The sequence below is a fragment of the Nannospalax galili genome, unplaced genomic scaffold (genome assembly GCF_000622305.1).
Source record: "Nannospalax galili isolate Female #2095 unplaced genomic scaffold, S.galili_v1.0 scaffold356, whole genome shotgun sequence".
Classification (NCBI taxonomy): domain Eukaryota; kingdom Metazoa; phylum Chordata; class Mammalia; order Rodentia; family Spalacidae; genus Nannospalax; species Nannospalax galili.
In genome coordinates, this window is record NW_008338126.1 from 2,627,954 (window position 1) to 2,651,228 (window position 23,275).

A 23,275-nucleotide genomic window follows, 5' to 3' on the forward strand; every position below is an offset into this window, starting at 1 on the left:
CCCCTATTACCCTAAGCCCCCAACACACCTTAGGTGTTTTTTTTTGGCGGGGGGGTCAGTTTACACTCATCCTCAAGCCAACGTGGCACCTTGAACAGAGTTCCCTCTTCTCCTTCCTCCCTCTGTGAATGCGTATGTGTGTTGGTTTTGTTATTTTGAACTCACTGCAGGATTTCTCACTGCTGCCAAGTTATTTTCTTAGGATATATTTAGATGAAGTGAGATAATCGAGAAGTAGGCCACGTGTCTTTGCACAGGGATGTTTGCACACGTCAGCCGTGGTGTTTTCAGAGTTAATGTTCAGGAGCTGAGCCTTCCTCAGCCTTTCTAATATACTTGGGGAGAGGACTTGCAGTGTCCTCCTCTTGCAGGGGACAGGTGGCCAGGGTGATTGGTAGGTAGGCCTTCTCTTCTAGAGATGCAACGTAGCTGGTAGTCGTCCAAGCATGCCCCCTGCTGCCTGCCTACTCGGAATAGAGTAGATGCTCAAGGCTACAGAGAGTGGGTGGGAGTAGAGGTTGCTCTGAGTCTGACTCTGCCAGAAAGACAGCCACCTCTTGGGCCGCCTGGGCTACAGGATTACACTCAGTAAGACATGAATAAGCTTACTCTATGGTTTTCACATATTGAAGGTCTTGTGGCCAGCACTGTCTTCCCTGAGCACGACTCTGCACCCCTGCCAGAACACCTCCTTTTGCCTTGTCTTTGTGGATTTGCTCCCTTTGTGTTTCAGTGTGTGCTATTCATGCGGTGATGTAGTGAGCTAGGGCAGAGAGGGGTTCTCTCAGGCCTCTCAGGACATGATCAGCTTAGGGCAGGACGGTGCGCTTCTGAATTAAATTTAGGACCTCCATCTGCATGATAGAGGCAACTTTAATGAGATTAGAAAGCTGAACCAAGAGTCCAATTAAATCTGGGGCTGTACCTGTTTGGGCAGCTGTGTAAGCCCTGACCTGTACCCAGAGGTATCCTGTAGACTTTAGGGAGCCTGGCTGAGGAGGGGGGCAATGGCAAAAGTGGCCTCACTACTTATCCAAGTAGTCCATAGACCTGGGGTTTCTTTTCTCCGCTAGGGTTAGGGCAAAGGGAGAACCCAGAAGGGAAGTGGTGGCATATCTGGTCCAGGACTTCCCAAAGCCATGGCCCTGCATCTTCCCTTCAGGGCGGGAGCACAGGCAACATAGGCAGTTGCAAAGGTCCCTCTGGGATTCTGATGCTCAGCAGGCTTACAAACTAGGAACTGGGTATGTGTCCTTTGTATGTATGGAAGTAGAGGGGAGAGGAGGTCCCCATGGGCACCCCTCCTTAGGTTCCCACGAGAGGAGGTAGACAGTGTGTAGATTTAGGATGTCTGGGCTCAGCTAGGTAGAAAATTCCAGCACTGCTTAACTGTGACCTTGTACAAGACACTGAACTGGCCCAGTCATTGCCAGCAGGATCAATATAAAAGTAAAAGAACAGGTGTGCTCACCTCAGGAGGTTGTTGGGATGAAGTGAACAGCCTCCCTTGGTGTCTACAGAGAGTGTGCCTCAGGACAGGGGTCTCCAGACCCAGGTTCCTGGCACACAGAACTGGGAAGCTTTGGAGGCAGGAGCAGGAACACTAAAGCTCTCCTCACTGGAGAACAGGTGTGGGTTTTTTGGGGGCGGCAGGGGGTGTTAAAGGACATGCAGGTGTCTTTCTCTGGATGCAACAGAAACCTTACAAGTCCTGTGGGACAGACAGGGGTTATTACTGTTTTCTAGATGAGCCAACCAGGGCACAGATATCTTGGGAAACCCAGTTCCAGACCTTTCCTGCCCTTGATTAGGCACATGGGCCCAGTCAAGGCTCCCTGTTCTACAGCTCTAGATTCAGTTTACGAAGGCCCATGTATTGCCCAGGTTTAATTAAAAATTCTTGTCTTGGTTGAAAACTGTGGCCATAAGCAGAATTAGACAAAAATAAAACAACTCACATTAGGGCAGATGATTTGCTACAGAGCAGGGAGCTTGGTTATCTGTCAAGGTCAGGCCTGCTGTCCCTATTTGAACTAAAGGTTTCAACCTGGAACAGACCCAGGATTCAAGTTCAGCTCTCTCCAGAGGCTTCTGTCCTCCAGCTACTAGCAGTGTGACAGAACAAGGGGCACTACGTTTTGCCCCACTTGACATTTGGGCTTATGCAACTCTTCTATTCTTTGAAGTTGCATCTTTATGAAGAAGAATGAGGAAGAAGTGAGAAATTTCCCAAAAGGGCCAGGCTGAGCTTTGTCCAAAAAGCTTTTACCTGGTCAGCACAGGAAGGGGTCAGAGCAGGATGCAAGTCCCTAGTTATTTGATAGTGAGTGTTACACAGTAAACATTGGGAATCTGCCTTTTTGGAACCAACAGTCCTTTGAGGCCTTACAGGTGATGAGATGCTAAAGCCTTACAGGTAGACTCTCATGTGGAGTTGGAATAGATTCTGCCCAGTGCCCAGGGCAGCCCGAGAGATGCATTGGGATGGCAGAGAAGCAGACATTCCAGGTAGAGAGCATGGCACGTGCAAAGGCTGAGCACTGGCAAGATTTCCCTGTGGCTACAACTGAGGGAATGAGAAAAGGTGGAGGATGGAATGGGAAGACGAGAGATGAAGACAAATTCGCAGGCTTTCATTATCTCCTAGTTCTGCTTCTCGTTGCCCTGCGTTACAGGAGTATGTCTTAGGCCAGCGAGAATCGCCTGTCTCTAATAGCCAAGGAACAGAGGCTGAAGCACCTGCCTGAGTCCAGCATGCTCTCCACTTTACTTCCACAGTCCCTGGTGCCTTATCTTCAGTGTTTCATTGGACCTTTTGTGAAAGGGACTCAGATGGAAACCAGCATGTTCTAGTGTTGAGCTCTGTCTAGCTTATGACCTTACTCAAGGGCTTTTGTGCCTGTTCTGACCAGGGAAGCAAGGATCTTTAAGGTAGATATTGATAGAAGACTGGGAATTCTCTGGGAAGATGGAAGGGAAGGGGATGGGAGAGCCTGAGCAGAGAGTATGAAAGTAAAACATAGTGGGGACAGGCCTGAGACCTGGTTCTTGAGAAGCTTGCACCATCCCAGATGTGCTTAGCACAGGGAAGTCTCGTAGCTTCCCCTTCCCTCTAAGTTTCATTATGTATCAAGCACAGGATTGAGGGGGTGGGCATATGATGATGAGCGATCATTCCTCTCAAGTGAGGTCAGGGCTTGCTGTGCTGCCTGTCTCCTATACTCTGTGACTTAGAGGGTTCAGCTGTGGATGGTAGTTTCTAGCTAGGCAGGGGACTCCACTGCAGTCTGAGTTGCGGAAAAAGCATCTCAGGGTGACTGTCTGTCCAGCCATCCTCAGCTTCTGCCCAGGAGCAGCTCCCACCCCTCTGCTATCCCCAGGCCCCACAAGCAGTTTGCAACTTCTCTTGGTCCCTTGATGAGGCCTGTGTGAAAAGGGGCCCCTTGGGCCAGTGGAGCAGAAGGTTCTCTTCAGAGAGGCTGAAAACAAGGGCCTTGAACTTGACGGAGATGGATCGCAGCTTTTGCTTTGCCGGACTGTGCGGAGGGGTGGGGGAGGCGGAAGTGCAGCTAGGTCTCAGCAGCGCAGAGACACAGGCTCCCCTCCTGCACCCAGTCTGAAGCATGGCCTGAACTTCTTCCAAAGTGGGAATGACAACAGGAGTTGAGCTTTCCAGAGCTACCCCACTTTGCTCATTGCCTCTGTATTCCTTGGATCTGCAAATGCTTTCTCTAGACAGTTGAAGTCTTCATAGTTATCTTGAGGGGGGTTCAGCAATGGTCTCCAGTGTACTGACGTAACCAGTGACTCTGGGAGATGTGGCCTGACTGTGTCCTTTGGCAGAAAGGGTGCAGCAGCCATAGCACTCAGGCTTTCCCAGTGCTCGAAGCTGGGGTGCTCCTAGCTGAGGGAATGAGATGTACCTGGGTGCTGTCTTTGGGGGTGGGGGGTAGTTTGGAAGGGAATAACTAGTTATTTGGATATGGCCTAGTGGTTAAGTTAGAGGAAGATTGTAGAGTTAGCTGACTTTGGAATTTGACCTTGTGGATCTGGTAACTACTCTTGAAAGGCAGGATTTCTGCCGGAATTTTATTCATCCACAGAATATTTACTAAGACAGAGTCTTCTCTGTGCTGCGCACAACACACCTGCCCCATCCCTGAGAAGACAGCTGGCTAATTTAATAAGGAATTAACAGTCAGGTGTGACGAGTGCTGTGATGCTGAGTGCACACAGAGGACGAAGGGGCATCACTAGGCTGAGAGGAAGAGAGCATTCCGTAGAGGGGACCAGCCTTGCACAGGTTGTTCGGCAAACTAAACTCATCAAGTGCAAAAGAGGGTTTGGCATCTGATACCAGGTCCTAAAGTTTGTAAGAGGCAACAAACTGTTCTTTTCCAAATGGAACTTTGGTGAAGACCTTCCTTTTCACTGTCAACACCTCTGTGGTGGGTGGAAGAACACAGGGTGGGCTTCCTCTATGAGAAATCTGGTGTCTTTTTTCAGAAACCAAATTTGGGTCAGAGAACTCCCGAATCCCTTCAGAAGTCTTAACTGGCCCCCCTGATTTTTGCAGGCCAGGACTCCTGGCTTATCATTTTAGCAGATTCTCACTAGAAAACAATGTGTATGTGTCTGGAGACTGTGGACTCATAATTGGGGATATCAAAAAGTGATTTGTGCATCTGGCAGAACCCTCCAAAATGCCATGGAGAGCTTGAATGACACCCTACAGACCAGGACTGTGGTAGGGAAAGAAACAAGGATATTGGTTTATGGTAGATGCCTGACCCACCACCTCACCCCTTCTGCATCACTTTGGAAGTATACCAGTCAGTATCCTCCAAGAGCCTCATGAAAGCTGGCCAGGGTGAGCTCTGTTCTAAAATGCTGCTGGACAGGATATGAGGACTCTTCACAGCTGATTACTGCAGTAACAGAATTTACTTTTTTGTCGAATGGCTTTTTGGCTCCTAGGGAAACCAGGTACCAGAGCTGTTGCCTTTCCTGTTCCAAACACACACACACACATGCACACACCACACAACCTTATGAATCCCATTGTCAGGAATGTTAACATTGCCCTCACTTCAGTGCTACTCCCTTCTGTTTGCTTGGGACCCTGAGGACTTGGGAATAGGGTGGCAGGACTACATCTCTTTTATTCTAGCTCAGTGCAGCCAATCTAATATGTGACTGGGCCTCTAGGGCAGATTGGCATCAAGGAAATTGTTTGGCCGAATGGGAGGAGTGTTCACAGGAGAGGGTCACTAAGCCATGTGATGTATGTTGGTGTGATGTTCTTGGCAGCATGGCTATTGCAGTGTGAGGTAGAAGGGACTGAGCTCTGGAATCTCTTTGCTTGGTGTGACCACAGGGCTTGCCCCTAATCCTGTCATTTTGTAAGTGAAGATCTTGGGGCTCTGAGAAGGCCAGAGTGGCCTTATTCTTGGTCCCCTGTCTGTTTCTGTCAGTTCCCATAGAGCTGAGCTGCAGGTGTTGGGCCCTTTTATGTTAGTCTGAAGAATTTGGTAGAGGGGAGGAAATGTGGGCTTTGAAGTGTGAGGTACACTGGGTTTGAGTCCTAGACTGCCACTTCCTGGCTTGCCATGCAGCCTGGGGCAGGTCAGCTCTCTGAGCTTCAGCTTCTCTCTGTAACATGGGGAAGATAATGCCTCTACCCATAGGACTGTTGAGAGGATCAGAGATAAGCACATAAAAGGCCGGGCATTAGGAGGCACCTGTTAACACGTCAACTGTTGCGGTCCTGTAGCTCCCATGGGCAGTGCAAGGGGGGAGAGAGAGGACAAGGCTAGATGTGTCACCTCCAGGGGAGTAGAGACTTAGCTTAGGGGCCTGGAGGCCCATCCACTGGTCCCTCATTTTGTAGCTTAGTGCCCAGTTTAGGCTTTTGCCCTCCTGCTCTGTTGGTGACAGTGTCTGGCAGGTGCTCAGGAGCTCCAGACAAGGTTCCCCATCTTCCCAGCATTGGTGCCTATGCAAGAGGCAGGCTGGCACCTGGATTTCAGTCAGGAGGGCCGTCTGTACTGACCCCACCTGACAGCTGGGCTGTGGAGGGCTGATGGAGTGGACAGTGGCAAGCACTGTAAGTGCCCAGCTCCTCGTAGTGTCATTTGGTCCAATTTCCTTTGCATTGTGACCTACATCATTCTTTATTTGCTAAACCCTCTGAGCAGGCAGCAGTAATAAATCAATTAATGACTCCGATGAATCGTTTAATGGCTGACAAAATAACACTAAAGCCAACAGCTTGCATCTCTCCAGCAGTACCAAAGGACGCTGGTTGACTGAGGGTGGGGGAGGAAACAGAGACTATTAGCTAAATTAACGCAATTAGTAGTGCTTTAACGGCTTAGGAGGCATCTGCTCAACTCTGAGCTGGAGTCAGGCACACACTAGGGATATCTGTGTGAACTAAGGTGGGTGACTCTCATGGCTCCCCCTGGCCAGGCAAGAGGGCCCAAGGATTCCTTTCCATTCCTCCATACAGACAAGACCAGGGCGAGTTTGAATTGTGCACCCCTTCCCTACCAGGTGTTAGCTTCTTTGGCTTTAATGGCAGGGACCCTGGCGAACTTTTTGGATTGTGCACATCTGTCCTGTCACAGCAGGGGACAAGGTGAGGAAAAAGTGACCCTGTTCCCACTAAACTAGATACCAGCTGAGGAGGTGTGAGCTCCCATTCTTGAAAGATGTGTGGAGGACTTTGCCTTTAATAATTTCTTTTCAACTTTAAAAAAAAAAGGGAAAAAGTTTCTAGAAGTGATGGCTTTCTGTTCACTGTGCACCTGGGTCCCAGCAGGATTAAGTTGTCATTGAAACCAAGTGTGTGTGCAGGTCCTCGGCTGAGAATCTTCCACTTTGTAGCAGCAATTGCCAGTATTCCTGTTAAGGAGCTGTCACCAGCCTATTGTGACTTGTTTGAGGTAGAAAGTTTAAGGCAGTAGGCAATATGTGTGCATGTATGTATGTATGTATGTATGTATGTATATGTATGTTTTGCTAATGGCATAAACCAGGGTCCAAAGCATATCTCTCTTTAAGAAGAGAAACATCATTATACAAATAGCATGCTGTTGGGCTGGAGAGACAGCTCAGCAGTTAAGAACACTGACCGTTCTTGCAGAAGACCAGGTTTGAATTCCAGCACCCACGTGGCAGCTAACAACTGTCCGTAACTCCAGTCCCAGGGGATCCGACAGCCTCTTCTGTCTTCCGTGGGCATTGCAGGACACAGGTGCACTTACCTACATGCAGGCAATAAACGCATACACATAAAATAAAAATAATAAAATATTTTTTTAAAAAAACAAATAACATGCTGTCGATCCACTCCATGGTGGATCCACTTCTCGGCCTCCCTAGCCCTGCATGTATAGTCCAAGCCTCTATGCAGCTCAGCTGAAGAGCTGACTGTTCACGGAGGAGGGCATCTTGGCCAAGATCCAAGACACAACGAAGCATTAGTAACTCAGGACTCCACCTCTTACCCATGAGGTGCCCTTTGATCCAGTTCCCAGAAGAGCCTGGTGCTTCCTAGGATGGGTGAGCCGGCCTGTGGTGTGGTGGTTTCCTTGCTCAGGCTAGGGAAGCCAGTTCCTCCTCCTTTTGAAAACGTTCTGACTAGAGCGCCTTTCTTTCATCTTTTTTTTTTTTTTTTTTTTAAAGTACATTTCTCAGGTGGCCCCTGAGGAGAGAGAGGTTACTTCTTAGAAGTGTGGCTTTTTTAAAGCAGAAGCCTCATCTTCCCTTTGTGCTCTCCCTGAGCCCTGTTCATAGAATCATATACAGTGAGCATGTCCAGCTTGCCCAGTGCTATATGCCTGTGACCCCAGCTACTTAGAGGCTAAGGCAGGAGGATTACTTGAGCCCAAGAATTCAAGGCCAGCCTGGGCAACATAGTAAAATCCCCATCTTACAAACAACAAAACTCAGAAAAGTGGGCATGTCTGTCACTGTCCAGTTCTGAATCAGGCCTGGAGGCTGCCATTTGCTGAGCATCTGCTTCATCTGCCTGATAGGATGTCTTACTTGATGCTCCTAAGAGGGGCTAAAGGTGGCTTCCCCTATATATGTAATTGTAAAGAACTAAGAAAGGTAAAGTGGGGTGCCCAAGTATCCCTAGCTCCTGGTAACTAGAAGGGCTAGGCATGGAACACAGACCTCTGTTTCCAGATGGCCCCTGTAAGCATCTGTTTCCAAACTGGGATCAATGAAGCTGGGGTTTACCAAGAGCTGGGGCTTTGGCTTTAGCAGATTGGGATTCTGGCTCAGGATTCTGCTCATTCTTGGTCATGGAACTTTGGACACAGGTCTCTGCTTGCAGAGCTAGGTCCACTGAGGGGTCTTGGGGAGAAGTGATGGCCATTCTGGGACTAGCCAGCTGCCCCCCCCCATGCTGGGGGTGGGGAGAGACCAAGCTCACCCCCACTTGAAGGTGGAACGAGCACTGGGAGCATGGAGCACTGTGGGGATTTGCACTCTGAAAGAAGCAGCAGGAGCCCTGTGCTGGGAGAGAAGGTTAAGATGACAGCAGTTAATCTCTTGCCCTGTATCTCCTCCTGCATCTTTGAGTCGTGCCATCCTGTAAGGCCCTGGCTTGAGTGCCACCTCTTCCCATAAAGCCTCCCTGATCCTCCCTAATCCCTGTCTCAGCGCCTTCCTGGAGCACCTTTCCACATCCCTCAGTCCTCTGTCACCACAGTTCACTTCATCCTTCAGTCCTCCAGGGCAGAACTATGCCCTGTCATCTCTCAGCCCAGTGGTACAGTGCTGGTCACCAGAGCAAGTGTTTGCTGAATTCACTTGTGACCTTTTTCCATCTCTGCCTGCCTCATTTCTCCTTTTCTCTCTAGGTCGCTTGCCAGTTAGCTCCATAGGGTCTTGCTTTCTTTGGCATACAATCTCTCGCTCTCTCTCATACTTACACTCTTATTCCCTCCCTACTTCTTGGTGAATGGCACTCACTGAAATAGTTGGCAAAAGGAACTAGTTAGAAGGACAGCCTCCTTGGGGGGGGATGTGCAGAAGATACAGGTGACCTCAGTCACAGAATGAATTGTGATTATTGGATAGTTTAATCATCTGTCTACTGTTTCTTTTCTGGAGCCAAAAAAATACACAACTTTTCTTGGGAACTGCAAGCATTGCTGGGAGAACTGTTATTTGGGTTTTCTGAATCTTGAGATTGGAGGTAGAGGACTAAAGCTAGACCCAGGTATTAATCATAGAACCTTAAGACAGCACATCTCTCCCTGACTCAGTTCCTTACAGATTAAACCAGAAATAACAGCTTGCTGGGATGTTGGGGCCTAAATGCTCCCTTCTCCACTCCTGGTTTATGGAATCAGAATGAAAAGGTGCTCCCTTATTCGGCTGGCTGTTCCTGTGTTCTGAATTAATCCTCTTCCTGAGGGGACAAAAATGGGACAGAACCTTATGAAAGAAGCACGGGTGTTGGGACCTACCTCCTGTAGCCTGGCAGCCTTGCTGTGGCAGGTTGGGCCTTTTTCTTCTGCATGTGGCCTTTCTTCAGGTGCTTGGATAAAGAGCTCAGGTGTCAACAGTGATGTTATTGGACGGCAGAACCTCAGCAGCCCTGTGTGCCAGAAGCTCATGATTGGGAGGCCTATCCAGGGCATACAGTGGGTGGTTTGTGGCCAGAGCTGAGCCTTGGTTTTGGAGTCCAGGGTTCTTCCCATGATAATGTCCAGGACACACTGGACGGTGGTAGGTGATTTAGCCACTTCCTTCTGCTCTGTCACTAGTGAACAATCTAGGTTACACCAGCCCATCACCTCCAAGGTGACTACTTCTCCAGGGAAGCTTTGTGTAGCTTGGGACTTCTATTGTTGAACCCCAAGCCATCCCAGAGCTGGGCAGGCACATGCATTCTCCTCCCGCACGATAGCTTCCTGGCTATTTGAAGACTGGGATCCTATGTCACTCTCTGTGTCGTTGGAACCTATTTTTAACACCAGCTGGTTCTGTCTCTTCATGTAGCAACAGCTCTTTGTCTTCTCTGAGCTGCAGAATTGGAGCACATGTTCCCCCCAAATTTACTGTGTCCTGGTGTGGGAGACCAAGGGGCTTCTTTTCCCTACTTTTTCCAAACCCCACTGCTCTTGTCTTGGCCTTTCTGTGGGGTGACGACTTTCTCTCCATTCCATCCTCCCAACAGGGTATCCCCATGTAGCCCTGGCTTTCCTGGAACTCAGTAATGTAGACAGGCTGGCCTCAAACTCAAAAGGATTTGCCTGTCTCTGTCTCCTGAGTGCCAGGATTAAAGGTGGGACCATGCCTATCCCATTCTCTCCAGTCTTTGCATTCTCACTGTGCATCTTCGATCGGTGATGCTGTTTGGATGGACCAGGACATACTAGAACTCTGTACAGACTCTTGGAGGCGGCTTGCTGAGAGCAGTGTGGCCTTCTGCTCTCCCCAGGGAGAATCCTTGAATCCATACCTTTTCAGGGACATCTCAGCAGGACCACACCTACCTTTGCCACGTGCATATCCCAGGCCACACCTACAGCACACCTCCTACCCACTAAAGCCCTGGGCCCTTGGCCGTGTTACTTGGCTTGAGTTTCAATCAAGGAAGGCTACACTTGGTGATTTCAACACATGTGCTGCCTATTAAACACCAAGGCCTGAGTGTTGGGGCTTAGCAAGAAGGGAGAGGGATTTACAGAACGAAGTACCATTTTCACAATCAAGAGGTTAGCTGACCTAATGGGAATCCAGGTTTATCTGAGCATTAAAATTTTATTTATTACATTTTTTTATTGTGGGGTAAGGCATGCAACACCATGTTGGGGATTTAGGTTTAGGTTTTATGTTTTGTAGAGAAAACTCACATGAGGTACTTTGTTGAGTGCCTTAATGGAGCTCTAACTCAACGTGGAAACCACAGGGAAAGTCCTGATTCCTAGCAACCCTAAAAGGCCTGGCTTCAGATGGTCAGATTTGGGCAGGTCTTTGAATAATACAAGTAGTAATCATTATTGAACACTTGCTGTATGCCTCACATTGTGCTGGCTTTTATGTAGGTTAGCAGCCCCTAGGGTAAAGGTTTAGGAGGATGGGGTGGGGGTGGATGTAGATTGGGGTCCCATTGGTTAGGTTCTATAATAGTTACTCTTCAACCCTTACCAGGCTCTTACCATTTGCCTCTCAGCACCAGTTGCTGCTTTTCTGCCATTTAAAAATTTTTCTGTTGTGAGAGCACATTCACTTCCTAATTGAAGGAGAACCACAGTCAGTTGCATGACAAACTGATGCAGGGCAGAGTTGCTTGGTCTAGATGCGGGAGGAGGCTTCATGCAGTGAAAGTCATCTCCTGGCTTCCTTGCCCCTTCGTCATGGCTGACATGGGTGCCTTTGTTTTCCTACAAAGAGAGTAATTTGAGGAAAGCCAATTACTCCACTCACTTAACCAAGTCCATAGTTACTCTGGCCATTCTATCTCAAGAACCACAGGCCTCTCACCTACCCCCAGTCCCTAGAACATTGACCCATTCCTGATTTCATGGACAAACCACACCTGAGAGTAAAGGAACCTCATAGGTGAGACAGCAATGCAGTCGTAGGTCCAGGCTTTTATTTAAACGTTTTTTTGTTGTTGTTGTTTTTTCGATTATAACAAATACCTTAACATGTAAAAAGTCAAACACTCAAACATGAATGTTTCACCACAAAAGCAGAACTACAGTTGTCAACATAAACCACTTCAAAATGTAGTCATCCAAAAGGTTAGTTAAAATACCAAAAAGAAACTACCAAATTAGCAGTGATTCCAAATCTGCTTAAGAAGCTGGTTAATTAATGATGTGTGTGAAGGATGAAGGAGCTCAATGTAGTATCACCTCTGGAAGGATCTGAGATATGTGGATGTTTATTTCAGTCTCCACCTCTTTGAAAGAATTTGGTCCTGCTGCAGAGAAGAAAGCTGTTCATTACAAAAAGTTGCATTTTCATGGAACCACTAGCCACAGAGAATAACACAGCAAATGACTAAACCTCAGCTAATGACTAAACCTTGAGGACCCCCTTTGCAGTCCCTCCCAGGCAGTCAGGGCTGGGGCTGGGGCTGGGGCTGGGGCTGGAGCGAGGTATGTCCCTGCTCCCTTTCCTGATGGGCCTGGTATAGACCTGGGGGAAGCAGGTGTAGATCTGCCATGTCTGGCGATGGGCAGAATCTTCTTGATTATGAATTTGGAGTGTTTTTCTGTAGGTACCTTCATTTTGAAAATAACTAGCAGCTAGCCCATGCTCTTGGGGTCTGGCGGACACCCCTGTTGCATGTCCCCTCTGGGGTCCTCTTCATACCCACATTGTTAGAGCCTTCCCTGGCAAGAAAGTGGGCAACAAAAACAAATCCAGAGCCAGTGGAGCTCTGCCTGCCTCTGCCTCCTGATTGGTGGGATTAAAGACATGTGCCACCAAACCCAGCTTGATCGTTTTCTTCCATGTGGTGTGTTAGTGGGAATTCCACACTTCTGTCCTATTTTATGTCAAGAAAGGAGTGCTAAGAAGGGCTGCAGTCCTGAGATAGAAGGAGGTGACTGGTGATTGTCCTGTTCTAGGTCATGATGGAATTGGGAGGACCAAGGCTGGTAGAAGTAGGCATCAGCAGGTGTTGTACCTGGAAGTTTAATGGGAATTGGAGGAACAAGGGATAGTCTCAGGGAGGAGACCCAGACTTCTGGCTTTCTCAAGACAGCGCCTTGGTGTCTTAGCCTTAGCCCGGCATGTGTGAGCACAGAGCCAGGCACTGATATGCTGGCCACACAAACAGGTTGGACACAGATTGTTGGAAGGAGGCCAGACAGGCCAAGCAACGTCTGCTCACCCCTGGGAAGCATTTGTTGAAGCAGATGTACCAAGTGGGTGCCAGGATAGCAGCATTTAATGAGAAAAGCAAGGGCCATCCCCTGTTGTGGCGCCCCTGTTCTTTTCCAGAGGCACCTGGGGCCCTGTGGGAGATGGGGTCAAAACACACCTGCGCTTCCTCAGGTATTTCCTTGGCCTGTCATCTATTCAATAAGTTGTGATTATTTATTGACCTGCTCTGTGCAACATGTTAGCCACTTGTTTATAAATTGGTCTCCTTGCCCACAAAGAGCTTCTTAGAGCAGCTGGTAGAAAGGCAAGGTACGATCAACAACAGCCACTGCATGTTGGCCGCTCATCACCACTCTGCCAGATACTGTGGGAGTATTTTTACTGTATCTATATCCTATCACTCCTACAGTGTCCCTAAGGATGACATTGTCCCCCCAACCTCCAACTCCCATTTTAGAGATGGGGCGGTGGAGGCTCTGAGCACATGATTTGACCAGCGAATAACACCTCTGGCAACCAGATCAGGTGTGCTGTTAAATCTACCCCCATACCATGCCAGGACTGGTGTGGTTTAGCAAGGGGGCTGGGAGGGCTTTACATAGAAGGTGGCCTTTGAAGAGGGAGGGTCTCTGGGTGCAGGGGCCAAAGCTCTGAATGTGATTGGGGGTTTGTCACTGACCTCTGCCTTCTGTCTCCACAGAGTGCAGCAGCTGCCCCAAGCCCTGTGCTTGGCAACATTCCCCCCAATGACGGGATGCCTGGAGGCCCCATCCCGCCTGGTTTCTTTCAGGTATGTGCTGGCTTGGAGGCCTGTGCACCTCTCAAACTAAGCTGGGTGGGCGGGAAGAGGGAAGGAAAGCAGCTCAGCTCAGTTTTCCATGATCTAAATACAGTTGCTTTGTGCTGGTCGAGGCCCTGCCCTCCCATCACTTCCTCTACCTCTGCCAAAAGCTGAGGAGGAGAGATGGAAAGGCAGACACCTCCCGGGTGGCTGTGGCAGTGCCCTCTGCCACCCTGAAGTTTGGGTTAGTGCTCTTAGGCCAGTGTGGGGCTTTTTATTAAAAAAAAAAAAAAAATAGAAATGAGTAAACTGTTCTTTGTTTCTGTTTGGTTGCTGCTGTCATTGTCATTGTTTACTTTTCCTGTCCAAACTACAAACCTTAGGCGTAATCTAGAAAAACAAAAAACCCACCATCCTGGCAGGTCTTAGCATCCTTTCCCTCTGGTTAACCACTGATTTTTTCCGAGTGTGATCACAGGCAGCGCTCCACAGCATCTGTGCCCACACTCTGCCCACCACAGGCAGGAACTGATCCCACATGGGGCAGGAGCCTTGCCTCTTCCACAGCACACCTTGTTGGGCTTTTTGGCTGGGGTGGGAGTGTATGGGGTGTGAACTCGCTTTTCTGTTTTGTTAGTGTTGGGTGTGGCCACCATCCCCTCCTGCCTCCTCCTCCTCTTCCATCCCTCCCTTCCCTCCTGGTTCTCACTCCACTTCAGCCAAATTGGGACTGGGAAGTGCCTTGCAGTGCTATCATTCTGTAGGCTGAGTTTTCATGGTGGAGCTTTTGATTGTAACATTGCTCATTCCTTAAAGCCTGCCCTTGCTAAGTTTGAGAAAGTGCCTGATTCTCCTTGCCTTCTGAAGGGTGGCACTCCCAGACAAGGACATGGGGAGAGCTGTTGTGGGAAGCCCAGGAATTCAGAACTGTGTCAGGTAGGCTCGTATTCAGTGTAAGATAGGGGGCCTTGAAGGCATCAGAACAAAGATAGAAGTGTCCTTAGGGACATTAGAGGACTCCTCTTCCCTTGGGAGATGACCTGGAAGACTTCACTTTAGTTGCTGTTAAGTCTCGGAGGAGAAGGGTTAGGACACGTTACTCACCAATGAAAAGGAAGGGCGTCAGTGAGATTTGCTTGCTCCTGGTAAAGTGGAAGCAGCAGGCTACTCATCACATTGGCAGCGGAGCCAGGCATTGCTGGCAGTGGTGGCCCCTGCCTTTAATCTTAACACTTGGAGGCAGAGGCAAGTGAATCTCTGAGTTCAAGGCCAGCTTGGTCTACATAGCAAGTTCCAGGCCAGCCAGGACTACACAGTGAGACCCTGTCTCAAAAGAGCAAAAACAGATTGGCAGTGAGAGAAAAGAAAAGGATGCAGGGATAGCTGTTCAGAACACTAGGTAGCCATGTGTGTATCCTTGTGCGTTCCTAGCATGCACGTAGCGCAATAACCTTCTTCAAGGAGTGGAGACAGGAGCGGTTTCAGAAGTCCTGGGGTGTGAGGCTCTAATTCAGACCAGATCAGGCATTGCTAGGAGTCCTGTTTTGAGGTAAACCTACAGACATAAAGAAGAGAGGCTGGGGGCAACACCCAAGGAAGTAATGTTTGGGGGGTTCATCCACATCAAGGACAGTCTGTACCCACCTGGTGGCCTTCTCGCCTGTTGTTCTGCTTAGTGGGAGTTTTTTCTTTCTTCGGCTCACATGTCCTTGCTGATGGCACCACAGATGCCCTGAGGCATTACATATGTGGCTTTCCTCCCTGGAGGCCACCCATGTGTCTCTTTTCTGAGGCTACTTGCCTGCCTCCAGGTACCCATTGCAGGCCACTGTGGTGAGAAGTGGAAAGTAGCCAATTGTGTTTTTTAAAATAGGCCATTGGCTTCTATTTTAGCCTGAGTCTAGGACAAGGAACAGGTCTGCTGATAATGTGGGCAGCTCCCAGCTTCCTGCTTTGGTATAATCTTCCATGGTTAGGGTCTAATTCCAGGCATACTTCATGGGCCCTCCCCTATGACGTTTGGGGTGTGTGGTCAGAAAGCCCAGGCTGATTCCTGTCCTTATTTAGCCACTACTAGCCACTGTCAAACGGGTAACTTTTGGACTCTTTGACTTGAGGCCACCTCTGTTCCCCAGGCAAGGTGCACTGTCAAGGGCTGGTTAGGTCCTTCAGGAGGGTTTTGGTACCCTAGCGCCTCTGCTTCCTGGGTGGCTCTGAGTGATTCATGTCTCTTGTTTCCTAGCAACATTTCCCCATATGTCAGATGAAGGAGTGAGGGGAAGGCCAGGCACTCAGCATGGTCCTTGCTGACTGTGATGTTGCCACTTGGCCTGGGTCCCTGCAAGGAGAAAGGGTATCTCTCTGGAAAGGAGGTAGTGGCAGTGCATTTCCGGAGCAGGTCAGTGCTCGACAGGAATATTAGCAATTGATGGCCACCCTGCCCTTGCTTGTCTTCAGGCAGCCACTCTGATATTAGAAGGGAAATAGAGATGGTATCTAGAGTTTTATCTTCTGCCAACAATTGTGCTTCTTCCCCTCTTGGCTACAGCTTGGGTAGGTGGCTCTGCCACAGGAGAGCTATATGCTGAGTAGCTGGCTTGGGTGGCCAGGCTAGCTTTGTCTAGCCCCTGTCCTGCAGTGGCCTGTACCTTTTCAAGTCAGGACCACAGCACTAGTTGGTCCTGAATTTAGAAGCCAGTGGGGCCTCCATGATGATCAGAAGGGAGCAGCTCTCCCCATCAAGGCCCCCCCAGAAAGCAGCACATAGGACTTCCTTCCTCAGGCTTCTGTCTGCTAGGCCTGGAGGGCCACTCCTGGAGTTCAAAGGTTGGGCCAACCACACAGGAGACTATTTACTTTTTCTTCTTTGGCTCTGGATTTCTGAGATGGGCAGTGCTTCCTAGTCCTGTGGAGTGATGTGTTGAATCTAGTCACAAGGTAAGGGATGGCAGGGAGGTTATTTGTGTATTGACCTGTGCACACTTCATGGTTGGGATACTGTGGGATTCTTGGGGTCTTGGCAGAATTTAGCAAGGACATTCATATTCTCTGTTCCTTATTCACAAGGAAAAAGCCCTAATCTTGACATCTGTAGCACTTGGCATGTATCAGGGACACATTACATGTTTGAACTCTGTTTGTTTGTGGTATTCATGCTATTAAACAGAAGCCTAGCCAGCCCCGAAGTGCTAGACCGGATGTTCTGACCAGGCAGGTTCTAACTGGAAGCTGGCTTGGGCATACAGGACTGGTATCTGGAGTGTCTAGAGAAGGACACAGAAGACTTGGCCATGCACTTGCTGAGTGACCTTGGGTCAGTGCTTTTCATTACTGGGCCCAAGTTTTTCTCACCAATAGATGAAGCAGATTAGACTAAATTTGATTTTCTGCGTTGAATCCAGACAGATTTTACATAATCAAGCAGTGGCGTTTTGACCCCCTTGCAACTTAACTCAGGCTACACATGTGGCAAACCCAGCTTGGCCTTAGCCAGGCCCACTGGTCTGGCTGCGTCCCTTAGTTCTTGGCCCTAAGGGGAGACCATCCAGTAAGGATTTCTAGGTCTAGGACTGAGCAATCACAGGAGAACAGAGGTTATAGAGAGCAGAGCGTTGGGTACAGACTGTTTTTGTTCTTGTTTTGTTTTTAAATTCCAATAATTGTTTCCAGTTGTGTTTTTAAGCATGAGACTTACTTTCATTTTGGTCAGGATTTCTGTAGGGAAGCAGAGCTGAGACAGAGAAACTCACAAAGGTGAAGGATTGCCCCAAATTGTCCACTGAGGTTTAATCAGTCTGACTTCAGACTTCTCGCTCCCCATCTACTATGCTTCCACTGTCCACTGAAGTCCAAGGGGAGGTGTCTGTCTAGTTGTCTAGAGAGGAAGGAAAGACTATGGCTTTCTTCTCCCACAAGTAGCAAAAAGTTTCCATTCAAAGGCCAGCTTGGGTTGCTTAGCATTGGGTGGGGTCCAATTCTGAAGCCATGTTGAGGTTCCATAAGTACCAGCTAGTAAGTAGCGTCTGTTCTACATCAGAGAGGGCTTGTGAGGAGACGGTGCACATCTAGTATGCGAATCATTCTTGGTGATTCGTAGATGTGGGCATGGAATCCCAGAGGGAAAAGAAATCTGGTGCCACAGGAACTCCGCAGAGGTCATGGATAAAATGCATGTCTTCCCAGGAAAAGAGAGTCCTGGGTAGCAAAGGGGTCTAGCTCCTTTGTCAAAACCTTAGCTGGTGGAGATAGAATGACTGACCTCGTCCTCCTCCCCTATTCCAGTGAGGCCTCCTTCCTGCCTCATTCCTCATTTCCTGCCAAGCCCACTGCCCTGGAAATTGGCTGATCTCTGCCCCAGAGGACTTACCCCCCGACCCCCCAATCCCTGTGACAGGTGCAAGGACAAGAGCACAAGGAACAAATGCTACACACAGCCCAGAAAAGAAGAGAAATAATCAACAGATAGAAGGACAAGATACACAACCCTAACCCTTGCCTCCTGAGACCCCAGCATGACTCTTCACTTATCTCCTGCAGATCTAGCTGGGGTTTCCCCAAGAGAGACACAGCCTCAAGAGGATTCTGATGACTGTTGACATCCTGCCAAGTAGCAGAAACAATCTTGCCTTGTGAGGCTCTAGCCTCAGATCCCAGGTCCTTGAGAGAAAGGAAGTTTGAAGCTTTGGAGAAGAAACAGTCTGTCATCTGCCCTTTTTTTTTGTCTTTTTGAGACAGGGTCTCCCTGTAGCCCAAGCTGACCTGGAACTCACTATGTAGATCAGGCTGGCCTCGAACTCACAAAGATCCGCCTGCCTTTGCCTCCCAAGTGCTGGGATTAAAGGTGCGCGCCACAATGCCCAGCTCCATCTCACCCATTTTACGATGAAGTAGGAAGCTGCTTGGTAGTGGTAGTAGCCGAACAAGGACAGGATGCCAGTAGAGAACCTTGAGGGCTCTGAAGGTTGGGGTGGGTGGTATATTTCCAGGGAGATCAAAACCCAGTAAACAAAAACATGCCACTGGTGGGAGTGGGGACAGCTCTGAAGAGGCAACCAAGTGTTTCCTGCCTTCCTCTTCAGTGAGAAGAGGAGGGAGCTGAGCTGCCAGAAAGCAGCTGCCATAGGACAGGCATCTCTGTGCCATGCTGGTGACCACTTCAAGTCTAGGGTAGGGGGAAGACTCAAACCTTGTTTTCCTGGTTTCTGAAGCTTGCTACTAGCTACAACTTGTTGGCAGAACTGGCAGCCCTATCAGAAAGAAGGACAGATGAGGGGGCAGAAACCAAATCCATGGGAGTCAGACATGGTCCCTAGGGTCAAGGTGCTCCCTAGGGGCTCACAGTCCAGTAGAGGCCACAAGAGACTTCAAAGTAGGACATATCACACAAGAAGGACAGGTGGAGGACAGGGAATAAGCTATGGGGGCAAGCAAGAGGGGCTGCTAGGTTGGCATGAAGGCTGTCCCCAAGAAGAGGCTGACAAGGCCTACCAAGGAGTGGGGCAGGCAGGAGGAGGCATGGTATATGCCAGGATGCAGATGTGGAAGGACACTTCGGATGTCCAGATGGCAAAAGGCCTAAGCTAGAGCATAGGGATAGATAGGAGAGGTGAATAAGGCTGGCCCAAGGTGAGCAGTAAACGTAGAAAACTGGAGTTTAAAGATGGGATGTTGGATCCGGTCGTGGTGGCGCACACCTTTAATCCCAGCAATCAGGAGGCAGAGGCAGGCGGATTGTTGTGAGTTCAAGGCCAGCCTGGTCTACATAGTTCAGGTCAGCTGGGACTACAGGAAGACCCTGTCTCAAAAAAAACAAAAAAAAAAAAAAAAAGATGGGATGTTGGGGCTGGAGAGATGGCTCAGCGGTTAAGAACACTGGTTGTCTTGTGGAAGACCCAGGTTCGAATCCCAGCACCCAGCTAACAACTGTCTGTAACTCCAGTCCCAGGGGATCTGACAGCCTCTTCTGACCTCCGCGGGCATTGCACAACACGGGTACACTTAACCTACATGCAGGCAATACACGCATACACATAAAATAATAAATAAAATTTTAAAAGATGGGGTGTCATGAATGGTTTCTGCTAAGTGGAAAGACCCCCACCCCAAGAAGAGCACCAGAGTCTAGAAGGATAAGGCTTCTAGAGGCAGGCTAGAGAGTTTGGAGTCCTGAGCTATAGTGGATTGGGAGGCCTGTGCTACACTGCCTTGGCAGATGCTGGAGCAGAGCTGGAAGAGACCTTAGCTTCTAATCAGTTAGGCAGTGCTGGGCAGGTTGGGGGGCAGGGAGCAGGAGGCAGGTGTGGTAGTGAGTGTCTTCTGCCCCTTTAAGCCCTTCCCTGCTGGTCCTCAGGCTCTGAGTGGAGTGGTCTGACTTTTTAGAGTTGGGATGAAGTACTCTCTGGTTGGAAAGAGGTCTTCTGTCTTCTGGAATTGTCTTGACCTGGAAGGTAGGCCCCAGAGCTGGCAGCATGGCTCCAGGACAAATGAGAAAATCCTACTCAGACTGGCCAGAAAGATGGTTCTGGACAGGAAAGGGGACCATGGCTTCTCAATGAACCACCTGTCTTTCCAGCTGCCACCCACCTTCCATCCCACGCCCTGCCCTTCATCCCAGCCTCTGCTCAGTCTGTTGTCCATGGGTTGAGAGCCCTGCCCGTAGAGGACAGATGGATCCCCAGCCTATCACCAGGCTAGGTCATCTGCCTCCATACTGACAGAAGGCAAGGTCCTTCCTGAGAAGGATTAGAAAGGAGGTGGGGTACCCCATCCGCTTGGCTCCAGGCCACAGTTGGAGGTGAGCAACTGCTGCTCCCCCCCCGCCCCGCCCCCACCTGTTCAACCCTGCTTGCTCTGAGAACAGTAACACCCGCCTCTGGTGAGGGAAGCCAGTTGCTGGGTGGAAGCCTGAAACTCTCCTCCCTGTGAGCTACACACCTGATTTGAGTCCAGCCCTGCTACCAAATGCCTGTGTGTCCTTAGGGGGCCTTCTACCCTCTCTGGGCTTTACTTTGCTTTTCGGTTCATTGAGGGGGAAGCCTCATTACCAATCACCTTTCTTTGCCAGCACCACCTCCTCAAAGGTCAGGCTGTACTCATCCAAGGGCCAGCCTGGTGCCTAGTGTCTGCCCAGCAGCAGATGACCAGCACCAGGGCTCCTAGCAACCGTGGACAAAAGGTTAGTCCTGACATGCCAGACTGCCTCAGTGACTAGCTGACTCTCCACCCTCCCCCTTAAACAGGAAAAAGAAGTTAGGGCCTTGGTTGGTACACAAGCCAATGTGTGCGTGTATGTGGACAGGTTTGTTTCTGCACACTTAAGCTGCCTCTCCCTCCTACAAAAAAAAACGTGCACTCCACATGTAGCACCGTAACTCTCACTGATGAAATGGAAAGTTGAACATAAATCAATGTCTGCTGCCCAGTTAGCTATGCATCAGTAGTCAGCGCCCAGGAGATTTGCTCAGTAACAAAGCCCTTAGCAGCTCTGTGGGCCACGACTGCCCCCTAATGCAGAGCCAGCCCCACATTGTGAAGCCCTGCTGGTTGCCTCCAGTACCACAGGGCTCTCCCTGCTTCCTCCTTCCCAAGATCTCTCCCCTTTCATGAGGTGGGGATTGTCTTTAGCAGAATCTTGGGACAAGTGAAGAGGCCTGAGCAGAGAACCAACTGCTATTCCTTGCCCCTGCACCTCACCTCCCAGGCTATAAGCCCGAGTCAGGTATCTATGGATCTGATACTGGAAAGACTTGTGTCGCTGTTGTTTATTAAGACCAGGGGCTGCCTATCCCCTCCTCTTTGGACCTGCGTTTTATACTTTGGTTTCTTTTCATTGAATTCTCTTTCTCTCTGTCCCTGAGAGCTGCTGACCTGTGCTATCAGCTGTCCAGCTCTGTGCTATTTCCTCTCCCCGCAAGAGCCTCTTTGTGGGTGCTCCCATGGGTGGGAACACTTTCGTTTGATTTCTCTGTAGCCTATTGCAGACGTAAGCCCTCTGCTCCCATCTTCTGCAAATTATGTGAGATTTTCTCCTTTCGAAAAAGAGGTTAAATTTCTTAGTCTCTTGTAGCAGAAGTGGTTTAAGGAAGAAAATTCTAGCAATCCTTTACTAGCATGCCTCAGCAGTATACAGATTAGGATGCACTCCCTGGGTCAGATCATGTCACACATCCTCCCTTGGGAGAATCTAGGTCTGGGTCCTGGGACAGAACTCAGAAACAGCTCAAGCATCTAGTGTAGTGTGATAACTGGGTGTAACAGCTGGGGACATGGCAGGGCCCACCAAGTGAGTTTCAGGTTCAAGCCCTGTTTTCTGCCCCAAGTCCCTTTCCTAGGCAACTTCTCCATAAAGAGTGCCCCCCACAACACCCCTCCACAGATGAAGGCCTTGGCAGCAATGGAGCCTATAGCCCAGGCACAACTTATTTCTGCGAGCTTTTTCCCAGAAAAGCTCTGTCTCTTGCTAAGACCAGAATGGTGGCAAACAAGTCTGGAAGTGCTAAGGACAGGCGTAGTCTTCATGAACTGCCAGTTCTTTGTTGGATGCTAACCCCCTCCCCTGCGGGGGGGCTGTCCCAAGAGGGGACAGCATCTGTTGTACATGCAGGGCAGGGTAGGTATGGGTGGCACCCCACTGGGGCCAAGGAACAGCAGGTGGCTATGAACAGGGCCTTAGGATAGTGGGGCTTTGCTTCTTCCCAGTGGAAGAATGTGAGCAGCACTTGAGATACTCAGGAGCCTCTCTGTGCTGGAGGAAGATGGACTGGACATAGAAATGTGACTTCATGTTCAATAATGTTTCTTACTATTGTTGGAAGATGAGGGGCAGCTTCTGGATCTGTGTTGGCAGTGGCTAGAAAGCATGCTGCTGCTGCTTTTGGGGGGCAGACGGGCAGCCCAGCCCTCTCTTCCCTCCTAGCTGCTGGGGTTGCCCTGAGAACCTCAATTGCTTTATCTTATCATTGGGGTGATGATATCCCTGATTCTTTAGGGTACTTGTGAGGATGCTATGAAGTGATGCATAGGAAGCCCTGCCTGGTGCTAGGTGCTTGGTGAGCACTCTGTACCACTAGCTTTTGGATAATTGTTATGGGTTCTGGGGTTGCTTTATTCTGTGAGCCAGGGTAATAGCCCGAGTAGGGCTTCCCACTCAGCTAGGAGCCAGGGCTGCTTTGAGTTTTTTTCCTCTTACTGGAAAGGGAATCTTGGCTCTCAGTACACCTTCATGGCATTGCTGAAGTTCAGGAATTTTCAAATCATCTAGCCTTTCAGTGCTTAGCCCTCCAGTTCCACTTACCGGATTGGCACCTGTGAAATACCAGCCCAATTTGGCACTTTTAATGGGGCCACTCCCTCTTCCCTCACTGAATCCTGCCCACTTGACTTGTTCCCTAAGCCTTTGCCACCCTGACTCCTTGTTCGTTGGTCCAGCCAACAGGAGCCTGTTAGGGGAGGTAGAGTTAAAGAAGCAGGTTTTGGGTTCAGGAGCCTCTGGTTCTGTTCTTAGCAGTCTTGTTCAGGAGAACTTGATGAAGATTTGTTCTCTCTGACCCAGGGGTTGGGACTTCAGGGGCTGGGTTGGTTCATTGGTCCTACATTGAGTTCTGTTACCAACAAACTTGCCTGAGTATC

At 49.5% G+C, this 23,275-nt stretch overlaps 1 protein-coding gene across 6 annotated transcripts in view; it reads left to right on the plus strand.

Moving 5' to 3' along the window:
• The window catches only part of Ssbp3 (single stranded DNA binding protein 3), a 158,159-nt gene that overhangs the window by 97,436 nt on the left and 37,448 nt on the right, over positions 1–23,275 (plus strand). For all 6 annotated transcript variants that reach the window (XM_008832994.3, XM_008832995.1, XM_008832996.3 and 3 more), the window contains exon 5: positions 13,568–13,657. In XM_008832994.3, the coding sequence (XP_008831216.1) occupies positions 13,568–13,657 (90 nt within the window). The remainder of the gene's footprint in view (positions 1–13,567; positions 13,658–23,275) is intronic.